Raw genomic sequence first — 22,106 nt, 5'->3', positions numbered from 1 at the left:
TCAGGCTGAAATATTTACAAAAGCATGTGTTTTGTTTTTTTGTTGTTTTTTTCATCTTTTTGTCGGAATACAAGCTACAACTTTTAATCATCTACTTCACTTGATGCAACAAGCAAAACACAGAAAATAACTCAAAATACTTTATTATACCAACCGAAGACTTGAATTAGCTTCAAAAAAAATAATATAGGGCTGTGAGTCTTACATTCCAAATAATTGAAGTAAACGCAACAGCACATTATTATAAAGCGTGTCTTAGTACATTTACAATTTGTTAGTATTGTTGTCGATCAGAGGATGTAACAAATGTATGATACTGGATGCTACATACCATTTTTGTTTTACAAAATAAAAGGGGCTCGTGCGCAATAACAAACCAAAATAAAAAAAACTACCATTCACTCTAATTGAAATAATTTGTCTTCAAAGCTTTCCTGCATCCAGAGACGTTGTAAACAATAACAACAACAAAATATTTATGTAAAAATAAGAATATTGATTTAATCAATTTAGTATCATTTTTATGTGTCACCGCCCATTGCCAAGTTTGTAGGGGTGTTGGAAAAAATAAATACGAATACGAATCGAATCGAATGCGTTGTGCGATTCAGAATCGATTCTCATTTTTTAAAAATCGATTAAAAAAAAATATATATATTATTATTTTATTTTTATTTTTTTTAATCAATCCAACAAAACACTACACAGCAATACCATAACAATGTAATCCAATTCCAAAACCAAACCTGACACAGCAACACTCAGAACTGCAATAAACAGAGCAATTGAGGAGACACAAACACGACACAAAACAAACCAAAAGTAGTGAAACAAAAATGATTATCAACAACAGTATCAATATTAGTTATAATTTCAGCATAGCAGTGATTAAAAATCCCTCATTTACATTATCATTAGACATTTATACAAAACAAAAAAAAAAGAACAATAGTGTCACAGTGGCTTACACTTGCATCGCATCTCATAAGCTTGACAACACACTGTGTCCAATGTTTTCACAAAGATAAAATAAGTCATATTTTTGGTTTGTTTAATAGTTAAAAAATGTTTACATCATTGCAATCAGTTGATAAAACGTTGTCCTTTACAATTATAAAAGCTTTTTTTTTTTTTAAATCAACTACTCTGTTAGCATGTCAGCAGACTGGGGTAGGTCCTGCTGAAATCTTATGTATTGAATGAATACAGAATCGTTTTGAGTCGAAAAAATATCGTTTTTGAAACGAGAATCGAATCGAATCGAATCGAAAAAATCGATATATTATCGAATCGTGACCCCAAGAATCGATATTGAATCGAATCATGGGACACCCAAAAATTCACAGCTCTACAAGTTTGTATTTTCACTTTTCCTCTTTTGGTGCAGTTGACCTTGTACTTACAACATTTCTTCTCCCCCCTGGAGTTCCTGTGTTCCCCCTGTGGGAGGAGTTGTGAGGATGTGTGCAGCTGCTTCCAATTTTCCCTGATGGTTCTTGTCACTCGGCTTCTATGCTTCCAGAATTTTGCTAGCTGCCCAGTGCCATCCAGTTTGGTGTTGTTTTTGTAGTTCGCACGCCTCCGACTCAAGTTAATTTTTGCATACAGTAGTTTTTGTCTTTTTCATGATGCACACTTTATTTTCTCTTTTTTGCACCTTTTGTTACCTCCTGTTTGAATTGCTTTTGTGAGTACATGACCTCAGAAAAAGAACTGTTTTACTCAGCGTCCGTCTGCATCCTTGGGTTACTCTCTCCTGTGTTGCACAGCATTGTGACAATGTACTAAGACTACAGTAATCATCGATAGTATCAATATCTAGATCAATCACCTCTCTTTTACATCAAAAATTTTCCAGGTAGCTTCTTGTGTCGTTGTCCTCGTTGTTAAAAAGGTCTAGCCATTCCTTTCCCTCGAGTCCTCCAGTGAGGAAGACACTTTTTTTTTCCGGCAAGATAGTGACGATTAGTATCTCGGAGGCTGCTTCGTACTGTTTTTTGGACTGGTCTTTTTCCACCTTTTTTTTCTTTAAATAAAATTCCGAAGCACACCAACAGCAGAAAATGTTAAAACACTGAAACTTTGTAGCCTTTCCAGGCCACATAAAGTCGTTCCCATCAAACACTTGCCACAATTGTTCGATATGAATTCAAACCCTGCGATGAGGTGGTTACTTGTTCAGGGCGTACCCCGCCTACCGCCCGAATGCAGCTGAGATAGGCTCTAGTGACCCCTCGCGACCCCAAAAGGGACAAGTGGTAGAAAATGGATGGATGGATGGATGAATGGATGGATTTAAACCATAACCATCCATGGATCCATCATTAATTCTCTCGTCTCAAGGTAGGCCGACAAAGTAATTAGTTACCTGCTGCCACCTAGTGGCATGGAAGAGTATTACATGGTTACTCAACAAAGGCACATTATTTTCAGATTATGATTATTGGTTTGTAAAAAATATTTTTGGGACCAATTAGGTGAAATTTCTTTTGAAGGAATATTCCACGCGAGTGCAATCTCTCGCCATGTAAACACTTGGAGACGGCTAAACTCGGAAATAGCCATTGCTTGCATTTTTATTTGAGTCTTTGGGATGGTCGACAATGAAGGGTTTTTGGGTCTCATGTTACATTGACAAAGACTGTTTACTGTCACGTGACACTATGCTGACGTCGGCTTAACACGGTGGACCTGTTATCTACAGAGGAGGTAAGGAGGCGACAACCAGGGCACAACTGCGGTTCACAAGGGTAATTTAAACCTTTGATGATTACATGGCGTGTGTATGCTACTCTAAGTGAATGAGTGTCGACTATGTGTATCAATCAATCAATCAATGTTTACTTATATAGCCCTAAATCACTAGTGTCTCAAAGGGCTGCACAAAGCACTACGACATCCTCGGTAGGCCCATATAAGGGCAAGGAAAACTCACACCCAGTGGGATGTCGGTGACAATGACGACTATGAGAACCTTGGAGAGGAGGAAAGCAATGGATGTCGAGCGGGTCTAACATGATACTGTGAAATATTAATAGTGTAAATGTTACCAGGGTTTGTTGTCTGTGAGTGTTGGTTGTATCTTTTGTCGAATCCAGAGGGGCAAGGCGAAGAGGCATTTCGTAATCAGGCAAGAGGTCGGGGGCAGGAGAGAGGTAGCGTGTCTGTGTTAGCATTTAAAATAACAATATCACTCATATTTGGTTAATCAGGTCACAACATGTAAATGGAGTATTGTTGGTGCTTCCTGGATGTTTTTAGAGACTATAATTGTGTATGTGTCCAAGGGAAGGAGGCGACACCAAGGTGGAACACCAGTTTACCAGGTTTATTTAAACCTCTGATGAATGTGTGGGGTGTGTATGCTACCACAAGTGAATGAGTGCGGACGATGTGTGGAATTAACAATTTGAGTTGTATCAGAGGATGTTTTCGGTGCGTGTTGAATGAATCTTTCGCCGAATCCAAGGGAGAAGGCGAAGAGGCAGTCAGCGGGGAGGCAACCAGTAGCAGGGGTCGAGGATCGAGGGAGGCAAGCAGAGATCCGGGAGTAGGTCATGAGGCGAGATACGATCACGGAAGACACTCTGGAAGACACAAAGGACAACAAAACGGGAACGAGGAAGAGCACAAAGAAGGCGAGCAAGGAACGAAGGAGGGGTGCCCAGACGTGATGCTTATTCAGGGAGATTGGCCACGTTCTGGCGAAGGTCTCTTGGGTCTGCTGGCTTTTATGCCGCTCCCTCTCATCAGGCCCAGGTGCGCTGATGAGCAATTGCCTGCAGCCTTGTTGATTCGTGGGCGCGCTGCCAGCAGAGGTCCCGGCAGCTCCAGCTGTCGAGGAAAAGCGAGTACGAGTCCGCGCCGTGACAATAACAAGAGGACCCTCCATCTGTTTACCCAGTTGTTAGATATTTATTTATCATTTAGAATGCAAAAGAAAGCCAATAATGTGTGTTCTTGTCCAACACATCTATTTCCAAATTTTCAAGTACGACTGACCTAATAATATGGTTAAAAGGCCGAAGTGGTACTACAGTGAGGTAGAATCTACGTAAATTTTGTAAATTGACAATTTGTGATGTTTAGACGGTATTTTCACACACTTTGGTTCAATGTATGCAATGAAACACGAATAAGAATATCATTGTTTTTCCACTCTACCGCTACTTGAAGAATGTTTTGAGAAAAGAATCGTCTTGTTTTACTTTTAGTTGCAAGCAAAAATTTGGAGCTACAAGCATCCTCGCCATGAGTTGGCGCCGTACACATCCCAGTTAGCCCTGTTAGATCCCTCCAAAACGTCTGAGATAGGCTCCAGCACCCCCAAGCGGTAGGAAATGAATGGATGGGTTGCCAATCACTGCTCGTCCTGCATCGTGTTGGAGCAAAAGGATATGTTAAAATGTCATCTAAAAGACGGACATTTATCCATGAAAATATCGAGAAGCTGCTGCCGGGTTATGTTCAGGGTTTTTGCCTGTGTTTGTGTTTTATTTCCTGTCAGCGCTCTTCCTTTTCCTGCACGTCTCCCTGAGCGCTTGTTTCCCCTCACCTGTACCTGATTGGCAGTCCGGCACACCTGGTGGCAATTGCCAATCAGACTACGATTCATGCCTGCCTCGCCCTCCAGTCAGTGCTGGAGTCTTGTTTGTTAGTTCCTGTTTGCTGTCTCCAGTTTGCCTGCTTCCTGGTTCCTGATTCCTGTTTTCCTGTATTTTGTTTTGGACATTTAAGTCATGTCTTCCCGCAAGAAGCCTGCCATCTGCGCATCTCGGGGTCCGCCAGCAACACTTCCTGACAGCTGCTGATGGTGTGTTTGACGGAGAAGTAGATGGAAGTTGATACTTTTTTTTACTGTGATGGTTTTGTACAATATTTCATAGTTTGTTTTCCTTTTTTAAAATGCATGATGAACTTGAATTGATTCAGCATTTTTAACGCAGTGGCCGACGTTGATTTGAGATACAAGCGCTTTGAGTTAAAGGCCTACTGAAAGGAGATTTTCTTATTTAAACGGGGATAGCAGGTCCATTCTATGTGTCATACTTGATCATTTCGCGATATTGCCATATTTTTGCTGAAAGGATTTAGTAGAGAACATCCACGATAAAGTTCACAATTTTTGGTCGCTAATAAAAAAGCTTTGCCTTTACCGGAAGTCGCAGACGATGACGTCACCGGTGTGAGGGTTCCTCACATCCTCACATTTTTTATATAGCTCGGTTGGTAGAGCGGTATATCTTGGTTGGTAGAGCGGCCGTGCCACCAACTTGAGGGTTGCAGGTTCGATCCCCGCTTCAGTCATCCTAGTCACTGCCGTTGTGTCCTAGGGTAAGACACTTTACCCTCCTGCTCCCAGTGCCACACACACTGGTTTAAATGTAAAAATTAGATATTGGGTTTCACTATGTAAAGCGCTTTGAGTCACTAGAGAAAAAGCGCTATATAGATACAATCATTTTCACTTATAATGTGAGTCTCCAGCATCAAGAGCTATTCGGACCGAGAAAGCGACAATTTCCCCAATAATTTGAGCGAAGATAAATAAATAAATAAATGGGTTGTACTTGTATAGCACTTTTCTACCTTCAAGGTACTCAAAGCGCTTTGACACTACTTCCACATTTACCCATTCACACACACATTCACACACTGATGGAGGGAGCTGCCATGCAAGGCGCCAACCAGCAACCATCAGGAGCAAGGGTGAAGTGACTTGCTCAGGACACAACGGACGTGACGAGGTTGGTTCTAGGTGGGATTTGAACCAGTGACCCCCGGGTTGCGCACGGCCACTCTCCCACTGCGCCACGCCGTCCCAAAGAAAGATTTGTGTATGAGGACATTGATAGTGAAGAACTACAAAAAAAATTATAAATAAATAAAGTTTAAAAAAAAAAAGGCGATTTCAGATGTTTTTAGACACATTTAGAAGGATAATTCTGGGAAATCCCTTATCTTTCTATTGTGTTGCTAGGGTTTTAGTGAGTTTTACAATACCTGATAGTCAGAGGGGTGTGTCCACGGGTGTGTTGACGCCAGTCTGTGAGGGAAGTCACGGCTGATCTCCGGTAAGAGGCGACTTTTTACCCCAATTTTCTCACCGAAGCCTGCCGGTTGACAAGTGGTCGGGATCCATGTTGGCTTGACCGCTCTGATCCATAGTAAAGCTTCACCTCCGGGAGTGTTAAACAAGGAATCACTGTGTGTTTGTGTGGCTAAAGGCTAAAGCTTCCCACCTCCATCTTTGTACTTTGACTTCTCCATTATTAATTGAACAAATTGCAAGGCCGTATTGGCATATGTTGCAATATTTCATCATTGATATATAAACTATCATGGCGGGTAAACTAGCGTGGTGGGTAGTAGTGGGTTTCAGTAGGCCTTTAAGAATTTCATCACTGATTAAGGATAAATAAATAGGTCGAGTAAAAAAGTGAAACCATGACACTTGAGTGCTGAGTGGATCTTTAATAAATACAAGCATTTATTTATGTACAGCAAAGGAAAACATTTGTACCAGAAAAAAACAAGAATATTTACATTTATGAACATCCTATTTACATTAAATGACTATATACATTTTCTCCAACATTTACAATAGATCCGATTCTCTTCTCCGTCCTCCGCCAAAAACGAAGACGGGAGGAAAAGTTGGAATGCAAAGACGGAGGAGAGGCACGTGTTTTCTGTGCTGCCATAAGGCCAGGCTGGAAATGTACACGTGTTATAGTGCGCTCACACATGTCTGCATCAAAGGAATGCACTCTCTCCTCCAGCGAGACGTGGACGTACAAATCTCATGTTTCTCCAATAAAAACAACAACAACAAAAAGTCCAACATGACGGACTGGAGCTAAAAATGCCTCCAACATGTGCTTGAAAACTCCACAAGTGAAAATGGAACCCATAAAAAAGAGCACATCGAACTCTTTGGACTCCCATCCTGGATCTCATCCATATAGCGTGCTGAACCAGGGGTGTCCAAAGTGCGGCCCCCCAGCTTGTTTTTCTTTGGCCCGGACAAAATAAACACAGTTTGGTTTAGAACGCTACACAAAAATAAAAAAAAAACACTTAAATGTGCTAGCTGCACTTAAATGCTTACCTTGGCGTGCTAACAGAATGTGTCGCATACCAAATTATGCGACTATGAAGCAGCATGCATGCAAAAGTTGTCTAAAAATAAAAGTTAGCATGCTTACAGTTAGCATGTGTCAAGTACCAAATGAAATTACTCTGAGGTGTTGGCTGCAAAACTGGCTAAAAAAGTTAGCATGGTATTTTTAACATGCTACCAGTTAACACGTGAAAAGTACCAAGTAATATGAGTCTGAGGCGTTCGGCAAAAAAGTTAGAGTGGTAATGTTATCATGCTAACAGTTAGCATGTGTGAAGCATCAAATTAAATTACTCAAAGGTGCTGGCTGCAAATCTGGCTTTAAAAGTTATCATGGTATTGTTAGCATGTGATAAGTACCTAGTTAAATAACTCTGAGGTGTTCGGTTGCAAAACAGGCTCAAAATGTAGCATGGTAATGTTAGCATGCTAACAGTTACAACGTGTCAAGTTCCAAGTAATACGAGTCTGAGGCGTTCGTTTAAAAAGTTAGCATGGTAATTTTAGCATGCTAACAGTTAGTATGTGTCAAGTACCAAATGAAATGACTCTGAGGTGTTGGCTGCAAAACTAGCTAAAAAAGTTAGCATGTAAATGTTAGCATGTCAAGTACCTCCTTATAAAACTCTGAGATGTTCGGCTGCAAAATGGGCTCAAACGTAGCACGGTTATGTTAGCATGCTAACAGTTAGCACGTGTCAAGTACCATGTAATATGACTCTGAGACGTTCGGCTAAAAAGTTAGCATGGTAATGTTAGCATGCTAACAGTTAGCATATGTCAAGTATCAAATGAAATGACTCTGAGGTGTTGGCTGGAAAACTGGCTAAAAAAATTTAGTATGGTAATGTTAGCATGTCTCAAATACCTCGTTATATGACTGAGGTGTTCGGCTGCAAAACAGGCTCAAAACATAGCATGTTAGCATGCTAACAGTTAGCATGCATCAAGTACCAAGTAATATGAGTCTGAGGCTTTCGGCTAAAAAGTTAGCATGGTAATGTTAGTATGCTAACAGTTTGCATATGTCAAGTATCGAAATAAATGACCCTGAGGTGTTGACTTCAAAACTGGCTAAAAAAGTTACCATGGTAATGTTAGCATGCAAACAGTTAGTACGTGTCAAGTACCAAGTAATATAAGTCTGAGGAGTTCGGCTAAAAAGTTAGCATAGTATTGTTAGCATGCTAACAGTTAGCATGTGTCAAGTACCAAATAAATTGGCTGCAAAACTGGCTCAAAAATTTAGCATGGTAATGTTAGCATGCGTCAAGTACCTCGTTAAATGACTTTGAGGTGTTCGGCTGCAAAACAGGCTCAAAACGTAGCATTGTAATGTTAGCATGCTATCAGTTAACACGTGTCAAGTACCAAGTAACATGAGTGTGAGGCATTCGGCTAAAAAGGTAGCGTGGTAATGTTAGCATGGTAATGTTAGCATGTGTTAAGTACCTAGTTATATGACCCTGAGTTGTCCGGCTGCAAAACTGGCTAAAAAGTTAGCATGGTAATGTCAGCATGCTAACAGTTAGCACATGTTTAGTAAGAAGTAATATGAGTCTGAGGCGCTCGGCTAAAAAGTTAGCATGGTAATGTTAGCATGCTAACAGTTAGCATCTGTCAAGTACCAAATGACTCTAAGGTGTTGACTGCAAAGCTAGCTAAAAAGTTAGCATTGTAATGTTAGTATACAAACAGTTAGCATGTGTCAAGTATCATATTAAATGACTGTGTGTTGGCTGCAAAACTGGCTAAAAAAGTTAGCATGGTAATGTTAGCATGTGTCAAGTAGCTCGTTATATGACCCTGAGGTGTCCGGCTGCAAAACAGGCAAAAAAGTTAGCGTGGTAATGTTAGCACGTGTCAGGTACCTCCTTATATGACTTTAAAGTGATTGGCTGCAAAACTGGCTAAAACGTTAGCATGTCAAGTACCTCCTTATATGAAAAGATAGCATGATAATGTTAGCATGCTAAAGGTTAGCACGTGTCAAGTACCAAGTAATACGAGTCTGACGCGTTCGGCTAAAAAATTAGCATGTAATGTTAGCATGCTAACACTTAGCATGTGTCAAGTATCAAATTAATTTACTCCAAGGTGTTGGCTGCAAATCTGGCTAAAAAAGGTTATCATGGTATTGTTAGCATGTGCTAAGTACCTAGTTATATAACTCTGAGTTGTTCGGCTACAAAACAGGCTCAAAATGTAGCACGGTGATGTTAGCATGCTAACAGTTAACACGTGTCAAGTTCCAAGTAATATGAGTCTGAGGCGTTCGGCTAAATAGTTAGCGTGGTAATGTTAGCATGCTAACAGTTAGCATGTGTTAAGTACCAAATGAAATGACTCTGAGGTGTTAGCTGCAAAACTGGCTAAAAAAGTTAGGATGTAAATGTTAGCATGTCAAGTACCTCCTTATATAACTCCGAGATGTTTGGCTGCAAAACGGGCTCAAAATGTAGCATGGTAATGTTAGCATGCTAACAGTTAACACGTGTCAAGAACCGAGTAACATAAGTCTGAGGCGTTCGGCAAAAAAGTTAGCGTGGTAATGTTAGCATGCTAACAGTTAGCATGTGTCAAGTACCAAATGAAATGACTCTGTGGTGTTGGCTGCAAAACTGGCTAAAAAAATTTAGCATGGTAATGTTAGCATGCCTCAAATACCTCGTTATATGACTGAGGTGTTCGGCTGCAAAACAGGCTCAAAACATAGCATGTTAGCATGCTAACAGTTAGCATGCATCAAGTACCAAGTAATATGAGTGAGGCTTTCGGCTAAAAAGTTAGCATGGTAATGTTAGTATGCTAACAGTTTGCATATGTCAAGTATCGAAATAAATGACCCTGAGGTGTTGACTGCAAAACTGGCTAAAAAAGTTACCATGGTAATGTTAGCATGCAAACAGTTAGCACGTGTCAAGTACCAAGTAATATAAGCCTGGGGCGTTCGGCTAAAAAGTTAGCATAGTATTGTTAGCATGCTAACAGTTAGCAAGTGTCAAGTACCAAATAAATGACTCTGAGGTGTTGGCTGCAAAACTGGCTGGAAAAGTTAGCATGGTAATGTTAGCATGCGTCAAGTACCTCGTTAAATGACTTTGAGGTGTTCGGCTGCAAAACAGGCTCAAAACGTAGCATTGTAATGTTAGCATTCTATCAGTTAACACGTGTCAAGTACCAAGTAATGTGAGTCTGAGACGTTTAGAAAAAGTTAGCATGGTATTGTTATTATGCTAACAGTTTGCATGTGTCAAGTATCAAATTAAATGACCCTGAGGTGTTGGCTACAAAAATGACTAAAAAAGTTACCATGTGAATGTTAGCATGTCAAGTACCCCCTAATATAACTCCGAGGTGTTCAGCTCCAAAACAGGCTCAAAATGTAGGATGGTAATATCAGCATGCTAACAGCTAGCATGTGTCAAGTACCAAGTAATATGAGTCAGAGACCTTCAGCTAAAAAGTTGGCATGATAATGTTAGCTTGCTAACAGTTAGCATGTGTCAAGTACAAAATTAAATGACTCTGAGGTGTTGGCTGCAAAACTGGCTAAAAAAGTTAGCATGTGTCAAGTAGCTCGTTATATTACTCTGAGGTGTTCAGCTGCAAAACTGGCTGAAAAAGTTAGCATGGTAATGTTAGCATGTGTCATGTACCAAATTAAATGACTCTGAGGTGTTGGCTGCAAAACTGGCTAAAAAAGTTAGCATGGTATTGTTAGCATATGCCAAGTACCCAGTTATATGACCCTGAGATGTTGACTGCAAACTGGCTAAAAATGTTACCATGGTAATGTTAGCATGCAAACAGTTACCTAGTGTCAAGTACCAAGTAATATGAGTCTGAGGTGTTCAGCTGCAAAACTGGCTGAAAAAGTTAGCATGGTAATGTTAGCATGTGTCAAGTAAAATTTTTAAATATTCTTTTGTTTCCAGCATCAATGTTTGCCTGACTGCAATAACAGTGAAAAAGGCCATTTTTGCACTGTTGCTAATGTTGCTAACTGCTAACTGATTTTTGACTTGGACAAGAAAAACAATTGTGGAATCCAGTAGAAAAAAATCAGCAAAAATGAGCAAAATGAAAAGAACCTGAATGACCGAGACGAGGTTTAGTGGCCGTGTGAGGATATGGTGGTTGAAAGCTCAATTCCGTGTGAGGTAAACAATAAAAAAAAAAAAAAAAAAAAGGGACACCATTTCATGGACGTCCTTCACCTGCTACTCAGTTCTCACTGAAAGTTGGATTGTCCGCCTCTTCATTCCGACTCACAACTTGCTTCTGATGGGACAAAAAAAAAGTGTGTGTTACATAATATTGTGGTGTATAAAGTACAGTGTGTGTGTGTGCTTGTAACACACACACACACACACACACACACACACACACACACACACACACACACACACACTTTATTAGTTCTACTATCCTCTTTTAGAGCAACACAATTACTACTATTCACAATCTCTAAGTAAGACAATCACACTTATGATGTCAGCGATACCGGGTATCGCTGACACCGATCCGATATCGATACTTTGTGCAAATATACCTCATGTGTCTGCTAAAATGTAAAAAAAAGTTGTGTGTTTTTTATTAATAACATATAAACAAAAATGCAGTAAAATGTAAAAAAAAAAAAACAGAGCAAAACATCAGCATGTGATGAGCGAAAGCTGAACATTTTAAACCAATAATTAGTAATAATATACTCAGACACCTATAACAGTCTTTAAATAAATATAACCATCCATACATTTTCTACCGCTTGTCCCTTCTTTGGAGGAGGCTCAGCTGCATAAGGGCGGAAGGCAGGGTACACCCTGGACAAGTCGCCACCTCATCACAGTGCCAACACAGATAGACAGACAACATTCACACTCACATTCACACACTAGAGCCAATTTAGTGTTGCCAATCAACCTAGCCCCAGGTGCATGTTTTTGGTGGTGGGAGGAGCCTATCCCCAGGCGCGTGTTTTTGGAGGTGGGAGGAGCCTATCCCCAGGTGCATGTTTTTGGCGGTGGGAGGAAGCCGGAGTACCCGGAGGGAACCCACGTGGTCACGGGGAGAACAAGCAAACTCCACACAGAAAGATCCCGAGCCCGGGATTGAACCCAGGACTACTCATGACCTTGGTACTGTGAGGCAGACGCACTAACCTCTGTTCCACCGTGCTGCCCATTTCAAAAGTTTAATACCAATAATTAGTAATAATATACTTAGTCACCTATAACACTTTTTAAATAAATATATCCATCCATACATTTTCTACCGCTTGTCCCTTTTTTGGGGGTCACTCAACTGCATTCGGGCGGAAGGCGGGGTACACACTGGACAAGTTGCAACCTCATCGCAGGACCAACACAGATAGACAGACAACATTCACACTCACATTCACACACTAGGGCCAATTTAGTGTTGTCAATCAACCTATCACCAGGTGCATGTCTATGGCGGTGGGAGGAGCCTATCCCCAGATACATGTTTTTGGCGGTGGGAGGAGGCCGGAGTACCCGGAGGGAACCCACGCAGTCACGGGGAGAACATGCAAACTCCACACAGAAAGATCCCGAGCCCGGGATTCAACCCAGGACTACTCATGACCTTTGTACTGTGAGACAGATGCAGTAACCCCTCTTCCACCGTGCTGCCCATTTCAAAAGTTTAATACCAATAATTAGTAATAATATACTTAATCACCTATAAAACTCTTTAAATAAATATATCCATCCATACATTTTCTACCGCTTGTCCTTTTTTTGGGGGTCGCTCAGCTGCATTTGGGCGGAAGCCGGTGTACACCCTGGACAAGTCGCTAACTCATCACAGGGCCAACATGGATAGACAGACAACATTCACACACTAGGGCCAATTTAGTGTTGCCAATCAAATTATCCCCAGGTGCATGTTTATGGTGGTGGGAGGAAGCCGGAGTACCCGGAGGGAACCCACGCAGTCACGGGGAGAACATGCAAACTCCACACAGAAAGCCGAGCCTAGGATTGAATCCAGGACTACTCAGGACCCTCGTATTGTGCGGCAGATGCACTAACCCCTGGTCCACCGTGCTGCCTAAATATATATATATATATATATATATATATATATATATATATATATATATATATATATATATATATATATATATATATATATATATATATAAGTATTCTAAATATTTCCATTGTCGCTGGAATGCCATTTAGGTGAACAATCAATCGCAATTCTCACAAAGGGTTAAAAAAAGAGTTGCTGCATCTAGCTTCTTTTTCACCACCTCTGGGACGTGAAAGTGGGCCGGTCTGTCTGCTAGCAGGAGAGCGATGCATAAACTGTAATCTAGAATTTACTTTTAGCAAGTTTGACACCAAGCAGAAGCAGCGTAAGATATGCTATCAATGCGCTGCTAAAATAGTCTCTTTGCTTTATTTGGTACATTTTCAGATCACGGCATGTAAATGGAGTATTGTTAATGGCTTGTAGATGTTTTTAGAGAGTATGATTAGAGGAGCCTTCATATTTTGACGCATTTGTTAGCTATTTATTTACGTATGCATAAAAAAGCCAAGCATATGTGTTAAATGTTAAAGTTAAAGTACCACTGGTGTGGGGAAATTAACCTCTGCATCTGAACCATCCCCTTGTTCCACCTCTTGGGAAGTGAGGGGAGCAGTGAGCAGCAGCGGTGGTCATGCTCGTCCTTGTCCTACATTAGAATTGTGAATGATAAACGACACATCTCGTTAAGTCAAAGTTAAAGTACCACTGATAGTCACACACACACTAGTGGGGACATTAACCTCTGCATCTGAACCATCCCCTTGTTCCACCTCTTGGGAAGTGAGGGGAGCAGTGAGCAGCAGCGGTGGCCGCGCTTGTTCTTGTCCTACATAAGGATTGTGAATGATGAACAACACATCTCGTTCGAATTGTTGCGTATTTCCAGTATGACTGACCTAGTAATATGCCGTTATTACAGTGACATAGAACCTACAGTGGTTAGAGTGGGTAGGTCCTGAGTTCAAACCCCGGGCAGAGTCATACCAAAGACTATAAAAAATGGGACCTATTAGCTCCCTGCTTGGCACTCAGCATCAAGGGTTGGAATTGGGGGTTAAATCACCAAAAAATGATTCCCGGGCGCGGCCACCGCTGCTGCTCACTGCTCCCCTCACCTCCCAGGGGGTGAACAAGGGGTTGGGTCAAATGCAGAGGACCAATTTCACCCCACCTAGTGTCTGTGTGACAATCATTGCTACTTTAACTTTAACTTTAGAATCTACACAAATGACTGAAAATATTCGGAGCATTTTGTGCCATTTTAGACGGTGACTCCCCCCTCCCTCCCCTGAGGTGAGACACACTCCTCAGGACAAGTTGCCCCGCAGAGTGACAAACCATCATAGCTAAAATTCTTGCCCTCTTAAATAAATGTTGACTGCGGTTGCACCAGCTCCTTAAAATTGTCATAAACGTGCCAAGACCAACACGAGTGGGAGAGACTTTTACTCTCGTAATCGCAGGGCTCCGTGTGTGACGTCATGTTTGGTGCGTCGTTTCGTGGACGCATTCCGAGCGTATCAGGACCGCAGTGTCAACAAAGCATGGCTGCAACGCACTTGGCCTTCACACAGGCAGCTCTAACCAGCGGCTGGACAGTAAATAACACATGCATGAAGTAATAACATATGCATAAAGTAATAACATATGCATAAATTCAATACAGTGCATGTGCATTTATTAATAACATATGCTTAAAGTAATAACATATGCATAAAGTAATAACATATGGATAAAGTAATAACATATGAATAAAGTAATAACATATGGATAAAGTAATAACGTATGCATAAAGTAATAACATATGCATAAAGTAATAACATATGCATAAAGTAGTAACATATGCATAAAGTAATAACATATGCATAAAGTAGTAACGTATGCATAAAGTAATAACATATGCATACAGAATAACATATGCATAAAGTAATAACATGTGCATAAATTAATAACATATGCAAAATGTAATATCCATCCGTCCATTTTCTACCGCTTATTCCCTTTGGGGTCAGCTACAATCGGGCGGAAGGCGGGGTACACCCTGGACAAGTCGCCAGCTCATCGCAGGGCCAACACAGATAGACGGATAACATTCACACTCACATTCACACACTAGGTCCAATTTAGTGTTGCCAATCAACCTATCCCCAGGTGCAAGTCTTTGGAATTGGGAGGAAGCCGGAGTACCCGGAGGGAACCCACACATTCACGGGGAGAACATGCAAACTCCACACAGAAAGATCCCGAGCCTGAACCCAGGACTGCAGGAGCTTCGTATTGTGAGGCAGACGCACTAACCCCTCTTCCACCGTGAAGCCCCACATATACTATATATCAAAAAATATATACACATACGTATATACATATGTATGTGTGTGTATATATTTTTCGATACATATATATATATATATATATATATATATATATATATATATATATATATATATATATATATATATATATATATATATATATATATATATATATATATATATGTGAGTGTGTGTATTTTAATTTATATTTAGTTTTTCACAGCTTATGTGTCACATTAAGTTTCTAAAATATACTTTTAAAGAGTGAACACAAGATACACAGGAGTATTTTCCTAAGGTTGAGTTTACAAATACAAAAAAAATAGACATTAATGGCTTTATTGACTTACTTTTGGATACGAATACCCATCAGTGCTGTGATTCCTCCAAATGTGAACCTGGTCCTCTGTGGTTTTTTGATAGACAGGGTTGTCAAAGTGGATGGTGTTGGTGTTCTTCAGCTTGTAGTTCTTCCAGAGCAGCAGGCCAGCGACAGCCATTATGCACAGGATTACTGCAAGGAGGTCACCGGAGTGAAGTCAGGCCGAATGGTACAATCAGGATCCTTTATACTCAAGGTACTCACCCAAAGGTAAGGCGATGTACAAGGCAAGTGGCGGGCTGGAGGCTGTTTGGGGTATCACTGCACCAACGTCATGGCCAAGGTCTGAGGAACACAACCAACTAATTTTGTCATCCCATTAGACAGTGGGGCAAACTCTTTTTCACTCAGTCCCTTTAAGATTTCTTAACGTTGCGATCGCGCCATTTCATGAAAATTCCACCAACAAACTCACAACTTTGACATTTCCCCGCACATTTTGGCCAATCGGCCACATTTTCGGCATCAGACAAAACGTCTCCCTGCATTACTGGGGGCTATTTTTGCTGCCGCCTTCTGACAATGCTGCAGCGAAATGAGGCAGAAATTACAAAAAAGGTCACAGAAAAGCCTGCAAAATCCTAGTGGGGCGGTATAGTTCGGTTGGTAGAGTGGCAAGTGCCAGCAACTTGAGGGTTCCTGGTTCGATCCCCTTTTTTGCCAACCTGGTCACTGGCGTTGTGTCCTTGGGCAAGACACTTTACCCACTTGCTCCCAGTGCCACCCACACTGCTTTAAAAATGATAGTGGGTTTCACTATGTAAAGGGCTTTGAATCACTAGAGAAAAGTGCTATATAAATATAATTCATTTCACTTCACCAGAGGGATGTGACAATTGCCCCTTTCATTTAAATTAGGGGTGTTCAACTCCTTTTAGCCCAGGGCCCACATGGAAGAAAATCTGTGCAAACATGGGGCCGGACTATTAAAATAATGGCATTAAAACAAAAGAAATAAACACAACTTCAGATTGTTTTCTTTGTCTTATTTCAACCAAAAATAGAACAAACACATTGTGAAAATATTACAATAAAAATATCAAAAAAAATACCGGCAGCAGTAAAGTTTAGATCAATGAAGGAAAGAAGAAAGTGAATGAATATACATAAAAATTTGTTTTCTTTTGTATTAATATATTCTTAATGAATTAAGTAACGTTTAGGACAACAACAATATAGAATGTGAGATATAAGAGGATAATGCATACATTTATCATTTGTTTTCAAAACGCTAACAAAAAGTGGGACCCCAACGATTTACTGTGGGACCCCATTTTTTTGACTTGATGGAGTCCCTTGGACCCCATTTTGAAAATGCCTAGCGCCAACACTGATGGAGTATTGGTGCGTGCAAAACAGCAGCAGGCGGCTGTGGCCAGCGGGCTGGTTCTAATGTGGGTTATACTTGTACAGCGCTTTTGTACCTTCAAGGTACTCAAAGCGCTTTTCTACCTTTGAGGTACTCAAAGCTTTTTGACACTATTACCACATTCATCCATTCACACACTGATGGCGGGAGCTGCCATGCAAGGCGCTAACCAGGACCCATCAGGAGCAAGGGTGACGTGTCGTGCTCAAGGACACAACGAACGCGACAAGGTTGGTAGTAGGAGGGTATCGAACCAGGAACCCTCAGGTTGCTGGCACAGCCACTCTTCCAACCGTGCCACACCGGTTACTAATACCAATCAAATATCATCCCAGGGGCCACAGATAATTCATTGTCAGATGATTTATTGTCAAAGCCGTGACTTTGACACCCCTGATTTAAATATCCTAATTTTTTTACTAATAAACTTGCTTTTGAGTCAGAAGAGACACGCAGACATGTTTTAATCCTGTTTGGCGGGAATTTAATTTTTAGAAAGGGTTTTTTCATTTTTTTTATTTACAATTAGCTGTTGTGGCTAATGGCAAATATACTTTATTTGTCAATATTTATATGTTCTGAATAAATGATGTGATAATGTTCATCAGTCAACTCATTGGTGGGAATTTTCAATGTGTCAAGATAAAAAAAAATTGATATCAAAATCACATTACAGTGTGTTATTTAAGTAGTTTGATCATTTTCCTCATGTGGTTTATTTTATACATATGTAGCATCATCTGAAAAGATACAAATAATTGCTATTGAAACATCCAGTGGACACATTTAGAACAGATTTTCTTTCCTTCATAAATTTTAGGTTAGTTTTCATGCTTTGCAAACTCATCCTGCGGGCCAGATAAAATCTGTTCGAGGGCCTGATCTGGCCCTTGGGCCGTACGTTTGACACCCCAGCCAGGGTCAGACAATTAATCGATTTTTGGTTTTGATTTCAATTATGGCTGAGCACTATCATGAAAATATGATTATGGTCAAACTCCGTACCTTGTAACGGTGTAACAGATAAAGAGTGAATGTGTTATGATCCAATGGCCGGATCATCACTATATTGTTGTTTTTGTTCCATTTTTATTTTCACTCTCTGTCTGATCCTATTATTTCCTGTTTAGTCGGTCACCATGGTAGCTTATCAGTTTCACCTGCTACTCACGGCCCTGCACACCTGTCCTCACTAATCACCTGCCTTATATAAGCCTGCATCTTTTGTTGTTCAGTCTGGGATCCAAGTTTGTTTTCCCGCGTTTGCATTTCTGGTTTGCTTACACGCAACTAGTTTCTTCTAATCATTCCTATATGTTTATTCATGCTATGCCCTTGTATTATTCCAGCTCTCACGCTGAAGATTTGTTTTTCTGTTTTTGTGTGCCTTCGAGCCAGTATTAGTTTGTCTATTACTATTCTTAGCTTTTATGCTAGCGTCCTTTGTTTTGTTTTTTTCTACTAGCTCCAGCATTTTTGTTATATAGCTTTTTTTGTTATTGAAATAAATCTGTTTATCTTACCTTTGCTGTGTTCAATTTCGAAGCATCCTCGAGGGAATCGAACCCGGCACCACGATGCCGAACAGGCGTAACAGAATGAGCGACAAAAAAGTGCACGTCTTCTATAAGTTTGGGATGTTACCATGGTTACTACTGATCCGATGCGGAGCTAATGTTAGCGAGCTTTAGATGTTGCAAATGTTTCAGCATGAAGGAGAAATTAATGTTTGGGCGCACTTTGCATTCTAAAAATCCCTGTGGCTTGTGCAGCCCTTTGAGACACTTGTGATTTAGGCCCACGAACAAAGCCGTGGGCCGAAGTTGAACAAATTAACCTTTTAATAGGGACACCAACAAGTTTTGCATTGAATATTGAACAAGCAAGGCTTATATAACTTTATAGTGACATGCAACATAGAGTTTTAAATAATAATAATATTTAAAAAATATCAACGGCATTTCAAATAAAATTTAAATAATAATTGAATGCCTCTTTTCGGCGGCGGGGTTGAGGTGGACGGGGTTTGATGATGGCGAGGGGTGTATATTGTAGCGTCCCGGAAGAGTTAGTGCTGCAAGGGCTTCTGGTTATTTGTTCTGTTGTGTTTATGTTGTGTTACGGTGTGGATGTTCTCCCGAAATGTGTTTGTCATTCTTGTTTGGTGTTGGTTCACAGTGTGGCACATATTTTTAACAGTGTTAAAGTTGTTTATACGGCCACCCTCAGTGTGACCTGTATGGCTGTTGACCAAATATGCCTTGCATTCAATTGTGTGTGTGTGTGTGTGTGTGTGTGTGTATAAGCCGCATATATTATGTGACTGAGCCGGCACGCTGTTTGTATGGAGGAAAAGCGGATGTGGCGACAGGTTGTAGAGAACGCCAAAGGCAGTGCCTTTAAGGCCCACCCCCAATATTGTTGCCCGGAATGAAATTCGGGAGGGGCACTGAACTTCGGGAGTCTCCCGGGAAAATCGGGAGGGTTGGCAAGTAAGAGTATTAGCGGTGAATGCGGTGTAACAGGAGCGGGCCAGCTCTAATGTTAATTTGATATTGCCTCAAGGGCCAAGTGAAATTACACGGCGGGCCAGAGTTTGACACCCATGCTCTAGAGGGCGCTAACTTTCCAATGTATTTTACGCAGTGTGTCACGCCCCCTTGCGGCTTCGAGGACGTAACTACTTGAGTACGTAACACGTGCATTAGCTGTCAATTCAAATTCCAGACTATAAGTCGCTACTTTTTTTGGCTTACAACACAATGCGGCTAATTAGCAGATTTTTCTTCGCTTACGCAAATCGTTTTAAAAAAAAAAAAAAATAACACTGAAAAGTTGTGTAATTGTACGTGCTATGGCGCCACTGCAGGTGCTGCAGGGCTGAATTGCCCTTCTGCCGGAAGTTCAAGTCCCGTTCCGTCTTCTAGTCGTCCGTGGCAAATCTACTTGAATAGATTCTTCATTCATCACTCCAAGCAATGTTTATAAGTTTTACAATATAACTAAAACAATTCTTACTTACTGAAGCGTCCCATGTGTGATGTCTGTCGGAGTGTTTTCATGCATATTCGTACGTGCTCGTGATGTCCCGATACCAATATTTTGGTACTGGTATCGGTACCAAAATATATTCCGCTACTTTTCGATATTTTTCTAAACAAAGGGGACCAAAAAAATTACATTATTGGCTTTATTTTAACAAAAAAATCTTAGGGTACATTAAACATATGTTTCTTATTGCAAGTTTGTCCTAAAATAGTGAACATACTAGACAACTTGTTTTTTTAGCAGTAAGTAAGCAAACAAAGGCTCCTAATTAGTCTGCTGAGATATGCAGTAACATATTGTGTCATTTTTCTACCTATTATTTTGTCAACATTATAAACGACAAGTGTTAGAAAAATAATTATGAACCTACTTGTTTATTTACTGTTAATATCTGCCCACTTTCAATTTTACATTGTTATATGTATATCTATACATCTATATCTTTAGTATCGACGAGATACACCCTTGTTCTTGGTATCATTACAGTGGATGTTAGGTGTGGATCCACCAACCCAGTCAATTCCTAGAACTGACAACCAATGTTATTAAAAAAAAAAGTATTGATTTTAAATCGAGAATTTTGAATCGATTCTGAGTCAAATTGCGTGGTGCCGAATGGTGTGGCGCTCAAAGATTCACAGCCGAGATGAAGCATTGCTCTGAGTTACCCATGTCCAAATGGACTTTTGACTGATTGGTTCATAAATCAACGACTACCTGCATGTCTTCTCTAATTCTTTGTTATCCCAGGTGATGTTTAGTTGGAAGGTAGCTAGACTAGACACCTAGGTAGCTAGACTAGACACCTTCAAGCATCGAGAACGGACGAGAGTAATGGACAATCCCGATTCCAGGCCTTTACCTTGAGAAGTGACTGGGCTTTCTGTGGTTGTCTTTGGGTCTTCAGGCTGTGCTGGCTGGGGTTCAGGTTGAGTGGTTCGGACCTGAGGCCCCGCAGTGCTTTGCGCTGGCTTGACCACCGGTCTCGTGGTTGTTACTGGAGCGGCAGAGCTCCTGACCCGGGGCTGGGGTGGGTTCGCGGTGGTTACTGGGTGGTCGGTGGTTGGAACTGCAGGCTGCACGGAAGCTGTAGGTATTGACACCCCGGAGTTAGTCAAAGTATGACATGAAAAAAGGGATCTTCCTTGGGACTACGCCGAACGTTCTGCAGCGACTGACCCACCTGGTAGACATCTCCTCATGTCACTGGCGAGCACCATGGCATCCGGGCAGACGCAGGTATATTTTGGCGGGTGTCTGCCCACTTGTGGTGCAGCCAGGCACATGAACTCACAGCCACCGTTGGACACCTGACACCAGTCTCTCCCTGTCAAAAACATTCGTTCTATTATGAATACGTTTTTTTAACTAAGTAGTCAAATTAGATGACTTCAGGAATGGCTGACATGGTCGCCAATCTATGACAATATATATATATATACAAACCCCAATTCCATATCAGTGGGGAAATTGTTTTGGATGTAAAATATAAACGGAATACAATGATTTGCTAATCCTTTTCAACCCATATTCAATTGAATGCACTACAAAGACAAGATATTTGATGTTCAAACTCATAAACTTTATATTTTTTTGGAAATAATAATTAACTTAGAATTTCATGGCTGCAACACATGCCAAAGTAGTTGGGAAAGGGCATGTTCACCACTATGTTACATCAACTTTTCGTTTAACAACACTCAATAAACCTTTGGGAACTGAGGAGACACATTTTTTAAGCGTTTCAGGTGGAATTCTTCCCCATTCTTGTTTTATGTACGCATTTGTTCACAAAGTGGTGACCTT

The 22,106-nt window shown here is 40.8% G+C and overlaps 1 protein-coding gene across 1 annotated transcript in view; it reads right to left on the bottom strand.

Annotated features, from left to right (window-relative positions):
• Window positions 1-6,454: 6,454 nt before the first annotated feature.
• The window catches only part of ldlra (low density lipoprotein receptor a), a 40,125-nt gene continuing 24,473 nt past the window's right edge, over window positions 6,455-22,106 (bottom strand). The window contains exons 14-18 of the mRNA XM_061885343.1: window positions 21,484-21,627; window positions 21,163-21,387; window positions 16,088-16,168; window positions 15,852-16,015; window positions 6,455-11,407 (exon numbers count right to left, since the gene is read on the bottom strand). Coding sequence (XP_061741327.1) covers window positions 11,351-11,407; window positions 15,852-16,015; window positions 16,088-16,168; window positions 21,163-21,387; window positions 21,484-21,627 — 671 coding nt within the window. The 3' untranslated portion in view covers window positions 6,455-11,350. The remainder of the gene's footprint in view (window positions 11,408-15,851; window positions 16,016-16,087; window positions 16,169-21,162; window positions 21,388-21,483; window positions 21,628-22,106) is intronic.

The sequence above is a fragment of the Nerophis ophidion genome, linkage group LG23 (assembly GCF_033978795.1).
Source record: "Nerophis ophidion isolate RoL-2023_Sa linkage group LG23, RoL_Noph_v1.0, whole genome shotgun sequence".
Lineage (NCBI taxonomy): Eukaryota > Metazoa > Chordata > Actinopteri > Syngnathiformes > Syngnathidae > Nerophis > Nerophis ophidion.
This window is presented reverse-complemented; position numbering and strand designations above follow the sequence as displayed.